The 21,952-nt window shown below is 36.5% G+C and overlaps 2 protein-coding genes across 2 annotated transcripts; one reads left to right on the plus strand and one right to left on the minus strand.

Moving 5' to 3' along the window:
* The first annotated feature begins 573 nt into the window (after positions 1–573).
* Positions 574–6,994, plus strand: LOC149381877 (abscisic acid 8'-hydroxylase 2-like). Its single transcript, XM_089630582.1, has 8 exons — positions 574–953; positions 1,211–1,529; positions 1,616–1,765; positions 2,354–2,602; positions 3,246–3,335; positions 3,971–4,156; positions 4,421–4,539; positions 6,690–6,994. The coding sequence occupies exons 1-8, from the start codon at positions 706–708 to the stop codon at positions 6,790–6,792; spliced, it is 1,464 nt and encodes a 487-aa protein (XP_089486708.1). The 5' UTR covers positions 574–705; the 3' UTR covers positions 6,793–6,994.
* An 8,287-nt stretch (positions 6,995–15,281) lies between these two features.
* LOC149381878 (protein C-terminal S-isoprenylcysteine carboxyl O-methyltransferase) lies at positions 15,282–16,916 on the minus strand. The gene has a single exon (XM_089629780.1). It carries the CDS (start codon positions 16,757–16,759, stop codon positions 15,548–15,550), a length of 1,212 nt encoding a protein of 403 aa, XP_089485906.1. The 5' UTR covers positions 16,760–16,916; the 3' UTR covers positions 15,282–15,547.
* Positions 16,917–21,952: the final 5,036 nt, after the last annotated feature.

Here is a 21,952-nt window from a genome sequence, read left to right on the forward strand (position 1 = left end):
AATATCGTCTCTGCATTTAATCAGCTAAAGTTATAAGCGACGCCATGCATGAAACCTGAACTACATCAATTTGCATAGCCTTATCAATTAAATGAAGATGCTTGTCCTAAAAAGGAAAGAAAAGAAAAAGATAGATAATGAGAGGTATTTTTTTTAGACCATATACTTGTGATTATGTGTCATTATATATCTAGAGCTCAAATTCCGCCGCATAAAAAGTGCATTAAAAAAATGTTTCGTAGAAAAAGATTCTATCCGAATCAATATTTTTAATATATACGGCTCTAATATGATATCCAGATTGGACACTATCTCCATTAGAAATTCACACAGAAAGATCATTGCTAATAAACAAACATGATTGTGTTCTACGGAGGATTAAAGTTGGACAAAGGCCCTGTAATTAAATAAAAGAAAAACAAACAAAAAATAATAAAAAAGAAGTGGGTTTGGCCGTAAAAAGAGGTAAGGAGGCAATAGGTGTTTCCATGGGAGTGGTGACACGTGTTCTGAAATTCCCACCTATTCCCATTCCCACGCTATAAAAACCCCCATCATTCACTCACCCTCTTCACTCTATTACCGTGTTCAAATCAAATAATAATTTTCCAAATAATTCCAAACCTTAAGTACCCTCTGACCCTCTTATCATTTCCAAACCTCTCATTATTTCCCTTTCCGTTTTCCCTTCTAATAATTACTGCCATGCAATTTCTCTCTTTCTCGTTCCCGTCACTAATATCCCTTCACCATTACGATAATGGATCATCAATCGCTTTTCTTTTCCTCGCAACTTTCTCGCTGATCATTTTTCTCTTCGTCCACCGTCGCCGGAGCTCCGCCGCGCGCGGCCGGAATCTCCCGCCGGGCTCCATGGGCTGGCCGTACATCGGAGAGACTCTCCGGCTCTACGCTGAGAACCCTAATTCCTTCTTCTCCGATAGGCAAAAACGGTACATATATAACACCATTTAAAAAATAAAAAAACTCGAACCAGATCGTAGTCCCATTTTAGTGTCTCCTTAACGTTATCCATTTTATTTTATTTCAACGTAATTATAAACTCGGATGAAAATAAAGGAGACGATAAGAATGAAAGAAAAAAAAATAAAAAATCGATCATATGTTCATATAATAATGAAATCTGCATGACTATCTATAAATAGCACGGTCACGATAAGTTCGTTTTGTCTTTGTATGTGACACGTAGATACGGGGATATATTCAAGAGTCACATACTGGGATGTCCGTGCGTGATGATCTCAAGCCCAGAAGCGGCGAGAGTGGTTTTGGTGAGCAAAGCTGAGCTGTTCAGGCCAACGTACCCGCCGAGCAAAGAGAGGATTATCGGCCCAGAGGCTGTTTTCTTTCACCAAGGCTCTTACCATTCCACGGTCAAGAAGCTCGTTCAAGCCTCTTTCTTGCCCTCAGCTCTCAGAGCCTCGGTCTCCGTGATTGAGACTATCGCTCTTGACCTCATTGCCACGTGGAAGCAAAACCCCATCAACACTTTGGAAGAAATGAAGAAGGTACAGCTGGCTCTGGACTGGGTGTGTGTTATATTTAGAAAATTTGTTGTTTTCTTCTAATTAGTTTTGCCTTTTTTTTTTTCCAGTACGCTTTTGATGTGGCAGTGATATCTGCTCTGGGCAACAAACAGGAGTTAGAAATGGAAGGAATTAAACATCTGTATCAATGCCTTGAGAAGGGCTACAATTCCATGCCTCTAGATCTACCTGGGACTGCTTTTCACAGAACCATGAAGGTAATCTTGGTTTTAATATGCATATTTGATTTTATGAATAATCAGAATACAAGTATTCGGTAATAAAATGAAACGAATATATATATATATATAGGGAGAGGAGGATAGAGAATCGGTTGTTTTTGTCCCACATTAGTTTTGGGAGATATACAGCACGACATAAGGCTCAAATGAACAACTTAAAATACATGTGTCATGTCATATAAGGTTTGGACTTTGGTTATATTTACTCATAAAAAATATATTAAATATAAGTAGTTGAAAATTTTGAATCTCATTCTCATCTTTTTTTTTTTCTATATTGGGGGGCTAACAGTATTTCATAGAATACATATACTTAAATATTATATTACTATTAAGACTTTAACATTATAAAGTTGAAATGTTTAACAATTACTCAAATAATTTAAATTAACACAAGATGTACAATTCCTATTACAAAACTGACTATAATATCAATTGAAGTTAGTAATTTTGACTATTTCATATAGTTTCTTCTATTAATTTTTGTATTTTATATTATGTTGGACAGTATAAATATATTATTTATTATATAAAATGTTAGGACTAATTTTGAATGTCATATAGGCAAGGAAGCTTCTGAACGAGAGGCTAAAGAGGTTAATACAGAAGAGAAGGAAGAGTGAAGAAGAGACTGACGGGTTATTAGGAGTTTTAATCGGAGCAAGTGAGAAGCTTAAGACAGAGCTTAGTGATTCTCAAATCGCTGATAATATAATTGGTGTTATCTTCGCCGCCCATGATACAACTGCAAGTGCCCTAACTTGGATTTTGAAGTACTTGCACGATAATACACATGTCTTAGAAGCCGTCACGGTGCGTATAAAACATCCAAGCAATTTACTCAATTTAAATTTAATATTTTACAATATAGTTAGATTTCATGATTGTTAGAAATCTAGCTAGACTTCGGATTTAAAAATAAATAAACATCCAATTAAAAATTGAATGTGTAATCAACACCCAAAAGCAACTATAGTTATATTATTCTTTTGACAAAACAACTTTTATTATTTTGTTAAATAATTGTCCAACTTTATATTTATTGCTATCATTTTGACAAAACAACTTTATATTGTTATCATTTTGAAATTTAGGTCATTTAGCTATTATTAAATAAAATTTCATATGTGATTTTTATCTTATAAAAATTATGTTTTACCCTCACATTAATCTCCTGTTGGTCAACGTTTTAATATCGATCCCTGTGCATAAGGTGTCGTACGATTTACTCCTACAGTATAATATACATAAAGTCCGTAAATGATTGGGGATTAAGTTTTGTCAAACAAGTCAATGTATAATTTATTCAGATATATATTTCAGGTAGAAGTTAACAAGTTAAAAAATGGATACATATTTTTTAAATCATCTAGCTGTTATATATACTTTACGTATTAATTACTTCAAAGAATTATCAGTAAATTTAATATATTGTAATCAATAATATTTATTCCAGGGGGAGCAAGAAGAAATCCGGACCAAATTATTAGAGGAGAATCGTGGACTTACATGGGAAGATACAAGGCGTATGCCGTTGACTTCGCGGGTACATATAATATTACTTTTCATTCCTAATGAACCATTCCATAAAAAATAAAACATAAAATAAAAATTAAAAACGCTTGATTCTGAGGAGAATAATAGTATCAAGAAAGAATCAACTAAACATTATACTTTAGAAGGGAAAAATAAACTAACTGAATAGTTCTATTCTACCTAAGTCTACTGTGAATTGTGACTTGTATTTAAGAGTGTCTTAATTACCCTTATATTAATAAAATGTTCCACGTAATTTAAAAAAATAAAATAAAATAAATCACAAAGTATAGCCGCGAGTTTGTTATCACATATAATAAATTTTTATTATTCTTATTTTTAGTCACCAATACCGAAAATTAAAAAAGTGTTTCACAATTATTCTTCTATCCAATTTCCCTCAATTTTACAAGAAGATAGTAAGTAATGCTACCTAGTTGACTTTATTTATTGCTATAAAATAATAAGTCCATATTTAAAAAAAGAAAGAAAAAAAAAGCACTAAAAGAAAGGAGCAATTGTTAAAACCTATTTCCATTTAGTAGAAAAATGATGTATAATTAACAAAATAGTCATATAAGGACCAATTACCTTTATTAACTAGTAATACTTACCCTATAATAAATGGTAAATATAAATTAACAGGTGTTTCAAGAAACTCTAAGGAGAGCAAGTATATTATCGTTCACGTTCAGGGAAGCCGTTGAGGACGTGGAGTTCGAGGGTTACTTAATCCCCAAAGGCTGGAAAGTCCTTCCCCTCTTCAGAACCATCCATCACTCCGCTCATTTCTTCCCTGAACCCGAAAAGTTCGACCCTTCCAGATTCGAGGTACTTCAACTAAACAACTACCATTAAGATCCCTAATGATTTACTTAATACTTAGTTTATATTGTTGATAACATGTAATGAATCCACGGTTTATCAAAACGAACTGATCGTGGAAATCTTTGTAGTGTCAGCATCATGTGAGCTGGTCTTCTAATTGTAGGGCATATAGTAGTAACAAAGTCGTATAAATTTATGTGCAAGACTCTTAATAATGTAATAGTTCTATAAGTCAATGAATTTGTGTGTGTGTGTGTGTGGGCATAGGTGGCACCGAGGCCAAACACGTACATGCCGTTTGGAAGTGGGGCCCATTCTTGTCCGGGGAATGAGCTGGCCAAGCTTGAGATGCTCATCCTTCTCCACCACCTTACCACCTCTTATCGGTACGTAATGTAATATATATATATATATATATATATATATATATATATATTATGATACTTAATTCGTATATGAAATATATCATCTTGAGAAAAAAAAATTACACGTTGAGAAAAAAAAAAGAATTATGAAAATTAACATCGTTAATATAATTATGGGTCACTCTTCTAAATAACAATTAATTTTTTTTGGGACATAACTCCATACTTGACACACTTCTTAAAAAAAAAGCTAGCTAGCTTTATATAAATAGTTATATAGGGTGGCAAGGTTTGAGATATCATTATCGTGTCGGGATCAAATTTTATGGGTATATCCCTTATCGCAAAGATTTACCGTAGTAGATTTTTCATGGGTATTTTAGTTATACTATTATTTAAAATTACGTTAAATCACAGTTTTCTCGCGATAAACCTCGATTTTTATGAAGCTTTTAATTGGGTCAGGCTGATTTTTTGTATCACGAGATTCTCCATTGGTACGGGCGCGATAAATCTCAATTTTACGGATATTCCACGATTTTGTAAGTTTTGTTATCGGGGGATCGGGCTGTAACTCACTGTTTACCCCGATAACTCAAACTTTTTGATAAGGGGTACTTGTGGCTTTTTGGTTTGATATTATTATAGGGGTTGACTGTCTAACCGGAAATATATAAAAAGGTGAATAATGTATGTGGTCCTCCTCTTATATATGTGATGTTCCTTCGCCGTTGGAAGTGGTCCTAAACCTCTCTCATTATTGAGATAGAGTGGGAGCCAGTCTATGTATATATACACATCATGATTCTTCGCATATAATACATATACATATCTTGGGCAGTCACATGTTCGGTGATTCTAGATATCTAAAAACGTTGGTCTTATATACGAATACGTCTACATACGTACATTATTTTCTAGGGTGTAGCCAAGTGGCTGAAACAAATACTTGTACGTATATCGTGCTTCGGTTACCTGTACCTTACACGTGTCAAGCATGCAGCAATCGACTTGGTCAGTCCACTTGACTTTGGATGACAATGCATGAGAGCTCAATATCAACGTACGTATATCTATAGAATAGAATATCATGCACGTCCTGAGTCACTGCCTCTTTTTTCGTCAATAGGAGTTTATCGTTCGCAGAATCTCTGCACTATTTGCAGTTCTACTCGTTCTTCACCCCTAACCTCATCTTGATAAATATATATAGTGATAAATTTAAAACTCATTAGACTTATAAGCAAACTATACCCGTATAACACTAGTGATTATACGTAGGTATATATCTACTTTTTTAATAGTAATCGTAAGCCTTATAGTACATCCATAGTTCCACACTGGTCCCGAATTCATCTTCATCAGGGTGAGCTACTCAGAGTTCAGAAATGCAGACACATAAGATTCATGAATATCTCCAACTATACATACTCCTTATTCAGCTTCCGATGTTCTTAGAAAGATTCTGATACGTACATTATTGGTACGTTCAGATTTCCCAAAATCTGTTGCTCTTATTATCTGTCCCCATCATTGGCCATAAACATAGAAACAACTCGGTCCCACAAACAGTAAGTCACTCACATGTATAGCATTCGTATACTCGCCTTGGTCACATTATTTTAATTCAATATATAACTCCCAATTGTTTCCAGTGACTCACCCAGTACCCACGGTTTTGTGTAGATATTTAACCGTTTATGCCTTTATGGCATATATGTAAATTAATAATAATATATATATATTATTTATTTCCTAATGCATTTTTGGCCAGCTGACACTTCTCTCCATCGAATGGCAGAGACGTTGCGAAGTTAAATTTACAGCTGTATAAGAAATATAATGCATGCATGATGACTCAGCGCCACTTCACCACCATTCTCTCCTTTGCACGTTTTTCAACCATTTTCACTCCCTTCTGATTTTATTTATTTTTTATTTTTTAAATAACATTTATTTCTTCAATCATGCATTCACTTTTTTTTTCCCCTTTTTTTTTGGTGGAAATAACAAGACCTGGTCTACTAGATAACTTTGTAGATATAGTGAGCATAATATTTTAAAAAAAAATTAATTTACCTAATATGAATAAGATTATAATATAAACCTGGTCTATATACTTTTTCGTTTAAATATTTAACATTTTCTATGCATGTATTTGATATTTTCAGGTGGCATGTGATTGGAGACAATGATGGGATTCAATATGTACCTTTTCCGGTTCCCAAACTAGGCTTACCAATGAGAGTATTCCCCAAAGAGCAAGTGACCTAAAAACGTCTGTGCTTTTGAGGGCTTCTTCAACGGAAAAGTTTTCCTAACAAGCCAAAAAAGTAAAAGAAAAAAAAAACCCTAAGGAAAAGAAATCATTAATTTTGTTTTAAAATTTCATCTTTGGTGTTTTTTGGTATTTTGTCGTTGGGAATCTATGTATTTATATTTTGCAAGTTGATAATTCTGATCTCTCTTTTTTTTTTTTTTTTTTTTAAATAGGCTATGTTCTCTCTTAATCCGCATTCAGTAACATAAATTTTGTTTGTCTATAAAGTTTGTTTGTGGTGTAATTTGGAGGGTAAGTGTCAAATGCGTATCGCCTTTCAGTGCATTAATATATTTAATATGTGTGTGTGTAACAAAAGTGTGTTGTGAGATGGGAACTAAAAGTGATCTAAGTGTCCAACGAAATGGATAGATTGTGAAATTAAAGGACAATGAAGAGCGCATAGATTTTAATGTGTGAATCCCAGAAAAAGATTGGCCTAGTCGGATTACAAATGAGTGGTGCTTCATGATATCCTATTCATTATAATTTAGCCAAACAAAAGAAGAAGAAAAGGCAAGATATTTTCTATCTTGTAAGGAAGCATCTATGATCTTGATGCCATACATTATTGCGTCAATTAAGCGTTGATCTCTTCGTATCTGTAACCAACCGAGTTTTAGTTAAAAAAAAATTGTTCATAATAATTAAGTTACTTGTTGCGAAATTCTCGCACACGCAAGTGCACGTAATCGCTCAAGTAGTAAAGTTCGTAAGTACGAGTCGATCCCACGAGGACTAGGCTAAATTAAAGATTCAAATTTCACTAGCACGAAGAGAACTTAGGAAACTTTAGTTGAATAGAACACAAAATTTATAAACAAATAAATAAACAGAAAAGCAACGGGTTTTACGAATAGCGAGAAGTAAAGACTATGGTTTCACGAGCTCATTCTACGGTTTGGATTCATGGAACTTACGCACTACTATTATCAGTCACACTTTGCTAATCTCACTCACGTTGATCGTGTCACTAAACCTCTCTCAAGCATCTAGCAACCTAAACCTATGCCAAAGTTTTATCTTTCGATCTCAACTAATAAAGCAAGGCAAGCAATGAACACAGAAGCGTACCACGATTCTATAACAACCTATCTATATCTAGCATAGGGATGTATTATAGTAATTCAAATCAAGACAAAATCAACCTAATCTCTTTCAAGCATAAAATTGAAATACGAATCATGCACAAGGTAGCTACTCTTATACAAGCATTAAATTCGGACTTGAATTAAACAAAGCGGCAAGAACGATAACAATTCTACAATATATAATATGGAATCCATAACCGTTTCACAATCTCGCTACGCCATAGCCCTTAGGTGGTTTAGTTCATGATGATGAGAGGAAGACAGATGGGAGAAGAAGATGAGCAACTCAAAAACAAATAAATCAACGACATGATTTTCATTAATAAAAACTGGAGTTCAAGAGATTAAAGGAGGGGAATTGGAACTGTGAAAAGAACGATGAACGAAATTGATGAAGACGGCACTTCAATCTCTCTCTCTCCAAAAAGCTCTCTGTAGCTAAAACAACCTAAGCAAAATCAAAACTAAACAAAAGATGTCTTTCGAGGTTACAAAAGTAGGATTTATAAGTTTCTAGCCTATTTTCGGAGTCATCTGGGCCACTTAATGAGATCCAATGGCCCAGATTTAATAAAAAACGCGTAATCAGTTTTCCAAATCGCACCCATCGCGCCGCCACGGTCATGTGTCGCGGTCTATCGCGGCGCTCTCAGTATTAATCGCGCCGCGCTCCTGAATGGGAACGACCGCCATCTGTGACGGGATTTTCTGGCGCCGCGCTGCTATCTCATGGCGCCGCTCTGATTATCGCCGCGCCGCGATGGGTCAATATCCCGCGTTGACTTTCTTCATACACCTCAATTTTGCTCCGTTTCGACTCTCGTCTGCTCCGAAAATGACTTCTTAAGCTTCTCTGCTCCTTTGTACCTGTAAATCATCAAAAACATACTAGAAACTATCAAAGACACTTGAGAACTCGCTCGTTTTAAGCCGAGGAATAGGAGTTTTACGCGTGATTAACGCACCTATCATTACTTCACACAAGTTCTTTGTTGCATCTTATTATTATATTTCTGTATTTATATATATAGTTAAATTATAATTTTTATTGAGAGTAGTTATTGAGCTATTTTAACCTGTTTATTTTATTGTTATAACAAAAAACAAAAGTGGTCTAGTCAAATATATAATATGTCTACAATATGCATGCATGTCAATACTATATGTCTATATAATATAAAATAGTGTGGCGAAATTGACTGGTGAATAATATATACGTCTATAAACAACAAATGATGCAAAATACGACAAAAATGTCAACTAAAATATGCTCAGTATATATGTACAAGTTAAATATTATATATACTTGTGTTCATTCTTTAAAATCCATTGATTTGCATTGCTTATATAGTATATACCTCATGCACTGTAACTAATAAATCATATTACTTAATTTAAGTCAGAGTTTAACTTAACAAACGCCTAGGAAGCAATCCCGGTATTGACACGTGTCTAAGATGGGTATTTGACAGAAGTCTCCACGTTAAAGAACACCGTGAAGGAATTGAATCCAAAATGTTGACCACTTGTACGTGTACTAGCAACTTAGTGACAGTAGAGACCTCTTAAATCAAACAAATTATAAATGTAGACTCTAGTTCTTGCTTCTTCCCCCCCCCCCCATAAAGAACCAGTTCTTACTTTAGTTGACGAGCCAGATTTTATATTATCAGAGGGATAGGAACGGTTTTAATCCCATATTATTATTAGGTCAATTAAGTATATAGCTCAACTAAACTATTTTATTTAAAATTCTAGTCCAGCAATTATTTTATTTAAGAGAATAAGTCAACTTGAAGACTCAATATTTTAGTACCCAAATATTCTTGGCTTAAAACTAAATTACTCAAATTTAATTACCTAAATTAAAACCTAAAAAACATTTAGATTGTAACGAAGAGCCTCAAATCGCTGTATTCTCAAATCCTCAGTTCAAAGATGTTACAAAATATTTGTCTCTTAATTGTAATAGTTAATAACATAATGGTTATTAAATGTTATAGTTAATACGATTAATCATTTGTGATGTAATATATTGTTTAGCACATTGTTATCTGGGAAATTGGCAAGTTAAAAATATGTTATAGTTAATACGATTAATCATTTGTGATGAATTTGTTATTAACGATTTTTTATGGATTAAATTTTACAGGTGATTTGCAATAATGATACAAAAGTAAATACCGTAATGGTTAATATTATAAACCGTAATGATTGATAAAATTAAACATATTAATGTTAGTAATATTAAAAATATGATTTATCAAACGTTGGTTATTTAGCAATGTCAAACGTTTAAAATTGACTATTTTCTAATTTTTTGTTCTTCGTATGATAACGGTTATAAGTTTTCAATTTAGAGCTAGTCGTTCAACGAGGAATTCAAGTTCAAAGAATACAAAAATAAAATTATATACCAGACTAAATTAGCTACTCTGAGATGAGATTCATAACGAGATTTCTTGCGTTGAGGCTCTATGTCTCTCAATGTTTTTATACAATACTTAGCTATTTTGCTATTTATTATTATCAAAGCTAAAATCACATATATCAATTATATTCTCATTTTCAGCAACAAATGTAGTAGTCGGGACTCGGGATTAAGAAAAATACCAATGAATCAAGGAAAATATGATATATATATATATATATATATATATATATATATATCCTCTGTGTTTAATCAAAATGCTATGACTATTCCCACAATTTTTAAAAATATCACATGTATCCGTTTATATTACTATTTATAGCATGTTTATACCCTATAAAAATGTATTGAATCAAATATATATTTTCCCTTTTTCATAGCATGTTTATATCCCTTTTCATAATTTTTAATTGACTTTATAATTAAATAAATATATATTAAATACACATAATACCTTTAATAAAATCATCTATTTATTTTTCAATTTAAAAAAATCTCCATTTATTTTTCATTTTATTAAAAAAAATTATAATTTTTGTTCTTCATCTTACGATTAGTTTGGAGATTGGCTCCAGCGGCAGCCAAAGAAAGCGATGACGATGACCTTGGAGTTTTGTGGGTTTGTCAAAAAAAAAAATGTGTGAAATGTGTTAGATTCGATTTCCTTCCGTCGCAACACTATTTTTTTTTATTTCTATTCTCGTAGAATTACGAAATGGTATATAGGTGAGTTTAAAGAATATATTTGATATATAAGTGAGTTTCAGGGTATAACTATGATATAAGTAGTAATTCAAAGGGATAGATGTGATATTTCTAAAAATTGGAGGAATAGTCGCGACATTTCGATTAAACACATAGGATATATATATAACAGCATTGGGTGCGACTTTTTTCGCACCTAAAGGTCGAAAGTCGCACCCAATGATACTTTTAGGTGCGACTTTAGGTGCGACAAAGTCGCACCCGAAAGTTCGCACCTAAAGGTCATGGGTGCGACTAGTCGCACCCGATGGTCATGACTTTTAGGTGCGGATTTTCGCACCCATATTCGCACCCATAAGTCAGAAAAAGATGTGTGAAAAAGTCCGCGGGAAGGCCATTAGGTGCGACTAGTCGCACCCGTTGGTCTACCCGCCAAGTTTTTGGGTGCGACTAGTCGCACCCAATGGCCTTCGCGCCAAGTCTTTGGGTGCGACTAGTCGCACCCAATGGCCTTCGCGCCAGGTCTTTGGGTGCGACTAGTCGCACCCAATAATTTTTTTAAGACTTTTTTTTTTTTATTCATATGAATTCTATAATTGTAAACAAATAACTAAATAGTTTATTTTTTAAGACTTTTTTTTTATTCATATGAATTCTATGATTGGAAACCGACTCTCGGTTTATCTCTAACCAACAACTCGAAGCTAACCCGAGACACTCGACGTGAATCCCGAAACTACACAACTTGTTTAACTTTGTACAATTACATTTTTTTTCAACTAATTATACATGATTATAGTTAGACTCTAGCTAACGGTCCTAGCCTCGAGGATTCGCTGCCTCAAGTCTACGCCACGCCGAGGCTTCGCAGCTCTAAACCTCGTCGTTGCTGCACACTTTCGCAGCCTCTCGGTGCCTTGTCGAGCCGCTGGCCACGTCACCAAAGTTGGGCATAGCTCCATCGTACCTCGCTGCTCTTCGGCGACCTCCTGGAACAGTCTCGTCGTCGCCTCGTACCTGCGTTTCAACCTCGGAAACACGACAAACAACCACAAGAGTCGTGTTTAGGTTACCTCGCGCTAAAGTTACTTATTTTCTCGACTCTTATCTCATCCTAGAACGTCCTAGGACACATCTATTCTGCTAAGTTATTCACATCCAAAACTAACTCAAACTCAGATTCAAAACAAGGCCAAGAAGTCAAAACACTCATCACATGAATTAGAAATCAAAACTCTTAATCACACGAAACCAAAGGCAAAACAAGCAAACACGAGTTCAATCCTAAGCATAATCCACGGAATCACAAAAATAAACACACATACACATAAACACACATACACGCACACGGTCAGGCATACACATAAACACACATACACGCACACGGTCAGGCATACACATAAAAATTACAAACTAATACACGCACACGGTCAGGCATACACATAAACACACATACACGCACACGGTCAGGCATACACATAAAAATTACAAACTAATACACGCACACGGTCAGGCATACACATAAACACACATACACGGACACACACATGCAGAAATTCCAAAAGCCCCAAAACCAACCCTAGTTCATGATATTTTCGGCCAAAACACTACCAAACCAAGGAAATTCGAGTTCAATCCACAAATTCGAGCTATAAACATCAATAATCGAGTCCAAACAACATATAATACTAACCAATTTCACTGAATTCAACTAGGATTCAAAACCCCCAAAAATTAAAACCAAGAACCCTAGATCTCAAAATCCATTTCGGGTTTGATTTTCTTACCGAGATTCTCGTGAATTTTGGACTCCTCGGCGTGTTATCTCTCCTTCCCGGCGTCTCTTTCTCGGGCGGTGGTCACGGCGAGCTCGCGGAGGTGTTGCTTCCTCGACTGGAGCGCACGCGATGGTGGAGGGGTTCGGCCAACAGCTCGCGAGGTAGAAGAGAGGAAGAAGGAGAAGAGAAGAGTGTGGCGGTCGGAGTGGTGGCGGCGACGGGGGTGGGAGCAAATGCAGGAGAGAAATCGCAGGAGTTTTTTTTTTGGTCTTTGGCGAGAGAATGAAGCTGCTGCTTAATTTATACAGATTTTTGAATTTGGGTGCGACTTTGTCGCACCCAATGACACCTTTGGGTGCGACTTTGTCGCACCCAATGACCTGTGTTAGTGATTTCGGGTGCGACAACGTCGCACCCAATGACATTTGTAAAAAAAAAGGGGGAAGTTTTGGCCGCTGAAATTTTTTGGGCATTTAGGTGCGACTAAGTCGCACCTATTACTCTGGAGAAAGTATTGGGTGCGACTAGTCGCACCCAATAGTCTTAACACACTTTTGGGTGCGACTAGTCGCACCCAACTTCAAAAAAATTCGCGAAAATTTTCCAGCGCTTAATTGAGTTTTGGGTCCGACTAGTCGCACCTAAAAGTCTTTTTGGTGCGACTTTTAGGTGCGAATAGTCGCACCCAAAAGTGATCCGCACCGGAAAACTGTATTTGTAGTAGTATATATATATATATATATATATATATATATATATATATATATATATATATATGATATTTTCCCATGAATTAAATATAAATAACACGCAGTGTATTTTCTTAATGTTTTGCTATGCACAGTTTTCTGGTTCCTATACTAAAAAAAAAAAAAAAAAAAAAAAACTATATGTCCAACAGTTCAAGTATATACTTTGTACTTCAAAGTTCAAATCATAGAAATAGACTTGAGCAATTATTGTAGTTATTATACCACACCATACTCACGCAGTTGAGAATGAAAACATTCAGGGCGTAGTCACTTTGGGGCACCGGAGGGACAAATGCCCCATTGAACTTTTAAAAATTGTAATTGTTACTCTAAAGTTCTTAACATTTTTATACATTTTTTGTTCAAATTTATATGATTTTTTTCGAATTTGCTCCCATTAATTTTTTTTTTCAACTTTACCTCTTTACCTTGAATTTCTAGCTCCGCCCCACTGCGCACATCTGTGACTATGAATATCATTGTGAAAGTTATGATTGGCAGCGGACTGAGGGACAAATCTATTAATAATTCTGATAGAGAAGTGTATTCTTCGAGCCAATACAAAGTTTCAAAGCACATAATATTCTCAATTTACGCTTTACTTCAAAGTTCAAATGCGTTACATCAGGGGGCTATATATATACACTTTCCTATTTCTATTTCTCAGATAGTTATAGTAGAGAAATTTCAATTTCTATACGTGAAAGTGAAACTACACAATATTCAGCTTGTGTTATATGTTGAAAATATGTGCATTTTTTACATAAATACCCTAATGTCTCATCAGCCCGTTGGGACATAATTGTTGCCCAATTTTCCTGAACAACTAAGCCTCCAGTCCAACCCCATAAACATACCACTCCCACGGTCATCAAAACCGACCTTGTCTTTAAGGTCGCTCAAACGTCGGTCTTCAAAGGTCCCAATTAAAGTTGGTCGTATATCAATTACGACCACTGAACAATGTAGAGAGCCACACCGGTGAATTTGGCATGGATATCGCGACGATAAGGATCCCGAGCAGCCTCGCTACTCTCAAAGTCATGTGCATAATTATATGCCTCTGGTCGTCATCGGATCTACCATTGGACCTCTTGGATCGAAGGTTCGACGTTTTTTCTCCTTTTGTCGACTAGTGGAACTTCAACGTTGATGTTGCTTAAATCAAGGTCCATCTGCTCGATTTTAGATCTGGGTCACACATGAAGACTTAACTGTTTGGAGTTAAACTTTGGATTTCGTTGATGTTGAAATTTCCCGACCGTCAAGTGGTGGTGAAGATCGGAGTCAGACTCTTTGCACTGGATTGCCGTGTGAAACTTACCGATTTTCACTGAGTCAATGTTGATTAGTTCTGGTGTAAACTTCTTTAGATTGGATCTTAATTCTGCCCAGTTTTCCTCAACAACTAAGCCTTCAGTCGATCCCCAAAAACTTGATAGATTCCAATAATATCATTTTGAAAGTCATGTTGTAGTTGTGCTTAACATTCGACAAATAATTCTGTGAAGTATAAAATAACTATGCTAAATTTGGTTTATGGTTTTTATTTTATGTGTGATTTTCTCATTTGCATTATCCAGCCAAATAGCTAAAAACTGACGGAAAATATTTTCCCATAGTAGAAAGAAAAACAAATATTTATCATGACAGCAAGATCTGTTTTTTTTCGACAATGCATTACTCTTTTAATGTCAGCAAGATCTGTTTTTTTTTTCTTTCACTAAGCCCACCAATCCTTCCATGGTCTTTAGCTACCACCAACTGAACTCGATTCCTTAGCAACAAAACTTAACAAGCAACAAAATCTAACATGAAAGATTCCATGTCTACAGGAAGGAAATTGAAATGTAACTTGTAAGCCAAACTATGCAAATGAGCAAAGAAATCGAGCAAAACCAAATTCATTATGATTAGAGACTTCATTACCAGAACTATCCACTCGAACAAAACTAATAGACATAAGGAATGAACTTGTACTTAACTCTATCCGCGTACTCGACGTAACCGTCCCCGAAGCTCTCGACCATCAGAGCCTCCTCCAATTTCGCCTTCTGGTCGTAATACCACACACAAACCCCAACCACGAACAGCATCGAGAAAGGCGAGCGAAGCGCCGCACAGTAAGTCGCAAACAAGAGCATAGTGGAAGCATATATCGGGTGGCGGACCCACCGGTACGGCCCGAACTGCACCACCGCGGTGGGGATCACCACCTTCTCCGAGTAGTTCGCCAGGTACAGCGTGGCGTTGTACTGCATCAGCAGAGTCGCTACGATCAGAGCCCACATCGCCGAATTAACGACCAATCCGCCGGAGATTCGGTGGAGCTCCGGGCCCTCGAAGGCCGCGAGCCAGTGTCCGGCGAAGACCCCGCCGGAGAAAAGGAGGGTTTTCCACTCCGGCACGGTGGAGTCCCATTTCGGGTCGTGGGGCCGGGGAAAGTAGTCGCCGTAGAGGCGTTTTCGGACCGTGACGTTGAAGAAGAAGAAGTAGTGGTAGACGAAGAAGAACACGTACGGCCATCCCTGGAGGAAGCCGTTGAAGTGGGCCGGCGGGACTAGCGTCAGCCACGCGAAAGCTGACGTCACCACGGCGAGCTGTTCGAACGCGCTGGCCTCGCCGCGTGAGTGCTTTCTGTGGCAGTAGAGTCCGTATCCGGCGACTGCGACGGCGACGATCCACGGCCAGAACACCCAGCTCCAGCTGAAGTACGTCCAGAAGAAGGGGTTGAAGAGACCGTTCGCCGTCCATTTCGCGGCGGCGATGCCCAGCGACGAAACCGTCGACCACTTGACCACGTCGTAAGGGGTGATTTTGGAGAGACTGGCTTTCAAGGAGTGTAACGAGAGGTTTTTGAGGGGTTTTGGAAATGGGGTCTCTGGTTCGGGGCTTGCTGTGTCGAAAGCTGAGGAATAGGAATTCGGAGGAGGAAAAAGCTTGGTTCTTGTTGGTTTCGATGGTTCTGATAGTGGGTTCTCGGAGAAGGAGCGAATTGAATGGGTTCTAATCGGCTTCGGGTTCTGAAGGGAACAGCGAGCGTGGTTGGTTGGAGTGAAGTGTAGGTGTTTGTTAAAATGTCTGAAAGAGAGTTTCCCGAAACCGGAGAAGCCGACGCATAACGGTGCCGTTTTGGAGTGTGTTAGAAGCGACTGTGTTTCCATGATTTCAAGGGAGAAGAAATTAAGTCACTGACCTTATGGAGGATTATGGAAATCTGGTTGAGAGACCGACATTGGTGGTGGTGTTGCTGTAGAAATACAGGCTTGCCAAGAAGTTTGGTCTGAGATTACAGAGGAACACTATAGAACAATACTGCAAAAGGCTTTTCGATTTTACGTCGGGCCTAATTTCTGGCACATGGCCCAAATTTGAATAATAAGGCATTTTTGGGCCCATCTTATGTGACATAACTCATTGTTATGGGATTATTCCTATTCTATGACTTCTATGATGATTTTGGACCAAAATCAAATAAGTTCAATTTAATCCTAAACTTTGATTATCTATTTTCTTTAAATACAAAAATACCCTCAATTTTATTAACATTTTCGTTTGACTTTTACTTATATTTAATAAATTTTGTTCTTGGGATTAGTTTATTATTGTATTATGTTTTCCCTTTCTCAGCCTTATATCCTACGTTCCCTCTCTCTCTCTCTCTCTCTCTCTCTCTCTCTCTCTCTCTCTCTATCTTCTCTCTCTCTCTCTCTCTCTCTCTCTCTCTCTCTCTCTCTCTCTCTCTCTCTCGTCGTCAAGCTTCAACTCCTATCTCTCTCTCTCTGGTCTTCAACTCGTTTTTAAGTGGTTTCAACTCAAGGAAATAAGGTTTACTCTTTTTTTTCTTCATTTTCGTTCACTTTTAGTATGTTATAGTTTGTCATTTTCACTTTAGGGTTTAGAGATTTTCATGAAAAAAGTTTCTCGTTGAATTCCTGTGGTCTTTGAAGTCAAAAAACAAGGAAAAAACGATTCTTGGAAGCATGGAAAATCTGGAAAAAATTCTGAAAATTTCTGGGAATCGTTGAAGATTTATTGACATTGTTGCATTTTTATTGACATTAATGTCAATAAATCTTCAACGGTTCTGGGGAAATTCTTTGAAGATTTATTGACATCAATGTCAATAAAAATGAAATTTTATTGACATCAATGTCAATAAATCTTCACAGTTTTTTAATTTTTTTTGTTATGATTTTAAATGTTTATGAAGGAATTTTAAATGTTTAAAATATGAAATTAACATCCCGATTACACTCTTTTTTATGCAGTAATGGGTGATATTTTAGTGTATGTCAAGCATAGTGATACATGGGTTAAACCATGTGTATACAAGGAGGGTGCATCGTTTGTACTTGTGCTTTCAGATGGTTTTGAGTACAACCATCTCATGGACGCCTTGTACGCTGAGATGGGGCTCTTACCGTCCACTCATTCCATTGTGGTAAAATATGAGACACCATTTTCGGCATTGTCAATAAAGATTACAAACGATAGCCACGTCAAAAGTTACTTATATTTGAGGAGCCGAGACTTTTCCATGTCAAATTATCATCTTGTTATTGAGATAGTTAAGCTAACGCCCGATGAGGCAGCAAATCAGCCGTCCTCGTCTCGCCTAGAGTCAAGTCCAATGAAGGGAGAGTCTAGATTTGAAGAGTTTGCATCTCCGTCCACACTTGGATTGGAAGAATACACATTTGAACAACCGTGTGCGTTGGCATCACAACCCCCTTCTCCGCCACAGAGACCGTCTCAGCCAACTCCAACTCCACCGACACATAAACCATCTCCACAACCTCATTCCTCTACACAAGGACCCTCTCAACCCACTCCCTTGACACAACGACCTCCACAGCCCTCTACCAAACCGTCCAGGATTGGCCGTGAGCACATTGGGGAGAATGAAGTGATGGATTTGAACTCGCCTATAAGAGTCGAGCTAGGAGCTCTATATGCTACCAAACAGGCCTTGAAGAAGCATTTGAACATGTATGCGATAAGTAAACACTTTGCATTCACGACAAAGAGTTCTTGTAAGAAGTATCTCCACGTCATTTGCCCGGGTGACAATTGTGTGTGGGCAATTCGTGCGGTTAGATTAAGGGAGACCGAGGTTTTTCAGATCAGGAGGTATGTGTTTCTCCCTATCTTTCTCTTTTTTACATCATTATTTAGTTATATTCACGAACCTCAATGCACAGTATTTATTGACATTAAATTCAACAAACACTGATTTATTTACTTTGATATCAATAAACACTGTGATTTATTGACTTCAATGTCAATAAAGACTATGATTTATTGACTTTAATGTAAATAAATACTGTGATTTATAAACAATCTTATTTTATAGGTTTGTGATCTACTAACTGACATTCATTTATTCTTAATATAGGTTTGATTCTGAGCATACATGTTCCGTAGAGTCTAGAAAGAATCCAAAAGCCACAGCGTTATTCACAGGAGATGTTATGAAACACAAGTTTGTGGATCCTCGACAAATGAATTGTAAACTGAAAGAAATCCTTGGTTACATGGAGACAGATTATGGAGTTCGTATGACGTATAAGAAGGCTTGGAGGGCAAAAGAAAAGGCCCTTGGGTTGTTATACGGAACTGACACTGAGTCGTACGCATTTCTGCCCACCTTAAAGTATATGATTGAGACAAAAAATCCAGGGTCTGTTCTGGAGCTTACTGCTGACCGTGAACACAGATTTATAAATTTTTTTATGTCTCTTAGTCCCTTCATAAGAGGATGGAAGTTTTGTCGGCCTATCATCATTATCGACGCTACGTTCTTGAAGAACTATCATCGTGGAACTTTGTTTACAGCGGTAGCGATGGATGCAAATGAACAATGTTTTCCTCTCGCCTTCGGTGTTGGAGACTCTGAATCGAATGAGTCATGGTTGAATTTTTTGAGCACGTTAAAGGCAGCGATAGGGGAGAGGCCACGTCAAGTCATTGTATCTGACAGGAACAATGGAATATATAATGCTGTGGCAAAGGTTTTTCCAAATTCGGCACATGGGTATTGCGCGCATCATCTTCTTGGAAACGTGAAGAACAATTTCAAGGGTCTAACCAAGAGTTTCAACTGGAAGTTTTATGGTGCAGCAAAGGTATATACGCGTATGGAATTTGAAAAGTATATGCGCATGATCGACCGGGAAAATATTGAAATTCGACAATACCTTGAGAATGAAGTGGGACATGAAAAATGGGCTTGTTGCTACATTACCAATACAAGGTACTCAATCATGACCTCAAACAATGCCGAGTCTATGAATGCAATGGACTCCAAAGCTAGAGATTTTCCAATTTCAAAGTTGATTGATTGATTGAGAGAGAGAATGCAAAAGTGGTTCTACGACCGAAGAGAATTAGCAACAGTTTCAACGAAGGTGCTTACTCCAAAATTTCAAAAGCGAATGGATGACTCTCATGCTCTTTCTACTTTAATGCTGGTAAGATCTATACTAATGTAATATGCTCTTTCTGAAAGAAAAAAAAAATTACAATAACTCATTGTGACTTTTTATTGATATTAATACCAATAAGTTCCAGTGTTTATTGACATTAATATAAATAAAAAAGAACATGAATTAATTATTTGAATTAATTCCTTTTTTACCCCCTGGACTCGTACCTCGATTTCATTTCACCCCCTGGACTCGGGATTGTTGCAGAACTAATCTCAGAACTTAGATACGTGTTACAATTTGCCACTTCCGTCAGCATTTGGACGTTAAGTTTAACTTTTTGATGACGTGTCAATATTTTAAAGAGTATAAGAGTATTTTCTATTATTCTAAATAATTTTAATATTTAAATATTATTATCAGATATATTAATTATTATTAAATAATTAAATACATCTATTTATTCTCTCTCTCTCTCTTTCCTTTTTTCTTCTTTTCTTCTCTGCATTTTTTCCCAGGAATTTCCTGGTTTGCGGCTATCAAGGTTACAAGATTTTTCCTTTCCTGGTTCGCAGCTATCAAGGTTCTTCTTGTAACCTTGATAAGGTAAAAGTCTCTTTTTATTGGTCAGGCAAGTCAACGACGTTATTGCCTCTATTTGGATCTCATTTCATTCATCGCATTCACATCATATCTTCAAAAGAACAAAAGAAAAAAAAAGATAAAAAGAGGTTCCATTGAAATTGAAGATATCCAAAGAAAAAAGAAAAAAAAAAGCCAATCCACTTAATTTCAGTATCTAATCGAGTTTTCCTCTTTCTTCTTCTTCTCTCTTTCAAAAGTTGTAGAGCTCAGAATCCATGGATCCAAACTCCGTCGGCCATAACCAAATCCATAGCTCTAGACTCGCTAGCTACAACTCTGCTCCGACTTCGTACCTCACCAGCCTCGTTGACCGGAACTACGAAGCCGAGACGATCCTAGACCACCTCATCTCCTCTTGCAATGACTCCGAGTCCGTTCGATCGAGAACCAGTCTCGGAATCAGAATCGAAATCGGCTCTGATCTCGTTCGGAAGAATAGTTCTCCGTCAGGATTCTTCGATGACAGTAATGGTGATTTCCAATCTTTCTCTCTCTATTTATCTCTCGTTTTTCTAATTGATGGAGGGACAGGCTATGCGACGATGAGAAGAGATCGGAGAGTTGATCGCAACGGTCAGATTGGAACGACGAGCGGGTTCGACGCCTCCGAAAATGGCTTCAAAACTGGTCTGAGAAGAACCCACGCGAAGAAAAAAGGCAGAGAAGAAAAGAAGAAAAAAAAAGGCAGAGAAGAAAAGAAGAAAAAAAGAAAGAGAGAGAGAGAGGAGAGAGAGAATAAATGGATGTATTTAATTATTTAATAACAATTAATATATTTGATAATTATATTTAAATATTAAAATTATTTAGAATAATAGAAAATACTCTTATACCCTTTAAAATATTGCCACGTCATCAAAAAGTTAAACTTAACGTCCAAATGCTGACGGAAGTGGCAAGTTATAACATGTGTCTAAGTTCTGAGATTAGTTCTGCAACAATCCCGAGTCCAGGGGTGAAATGAAATCGAGGTACGAGTCCAGGGGGTAAAAAAGGAATTAATCCTAATTATTTTTCAATAACTCACTGTGACTTTTTATTGACATTAATACCAATAAGTTCCAGTGTTTATTGACATTAATATAAATAAAAAAGAACAGGTATTAATTATTTTTCAATAACTCACTGTGACTTTTTATTGACATTAATACCAATAAGTTCCAGTGTTTATTAACATTAATATAAATAAAAAAGAACAGGAATTAATTATTTTTCAATAACTCATTGTGACTTTTTATTGACATTAATACCAATAAGTTCCAATGTTTATTGTTTCAGAACTCA

This window comes from Urtica dioica, chromosome 11, assembly GCF_054948205.1.
Source record: "Urtica dioica subsp. dioica isolate 48M chromosome 11, U.dioica_male_clone48M_v1_H2, whole genome shotgun sequence".
In the NCBI taxonomy this organism is placed as follows: Eukaryota; Viridiplantae; Streptophyta; class Magnoliopsida; order Rosales; family Urticaceae; genus Urtica; species Urtica dioica.

Bases quoted from the DNA above. Each gene is read 5' to 3' on its own strand.
- LOC149381877 (XM_089630582.1), top strand. From the start codon at position 706: ATGCAATTTCTCTCTTTCTCGTTCCCGTCACTAATATCCCTTCACCAT. The intron at 954-1,210 runs GTACATATATAA...TGTGACACGTAG, and splicing joins TTCTCCGATAGGCAAAAACG to ATACGGGGATATATTCAAGA. The intron at 2,603-3,245 runs GTGCGTATAAAA...TATTTATTCCAG, and splicing joins ATGTCTTAGAAGCCGTCACG to GGGGAGCAAGAAGAAATCCG.
- LOC149381878 (XM_089629780.1), bottom strand. From the start codon at position 16,759: ATGGAAACACAGTCGCTTCTAACACACTCCAAAACGGCACCGTTATGC.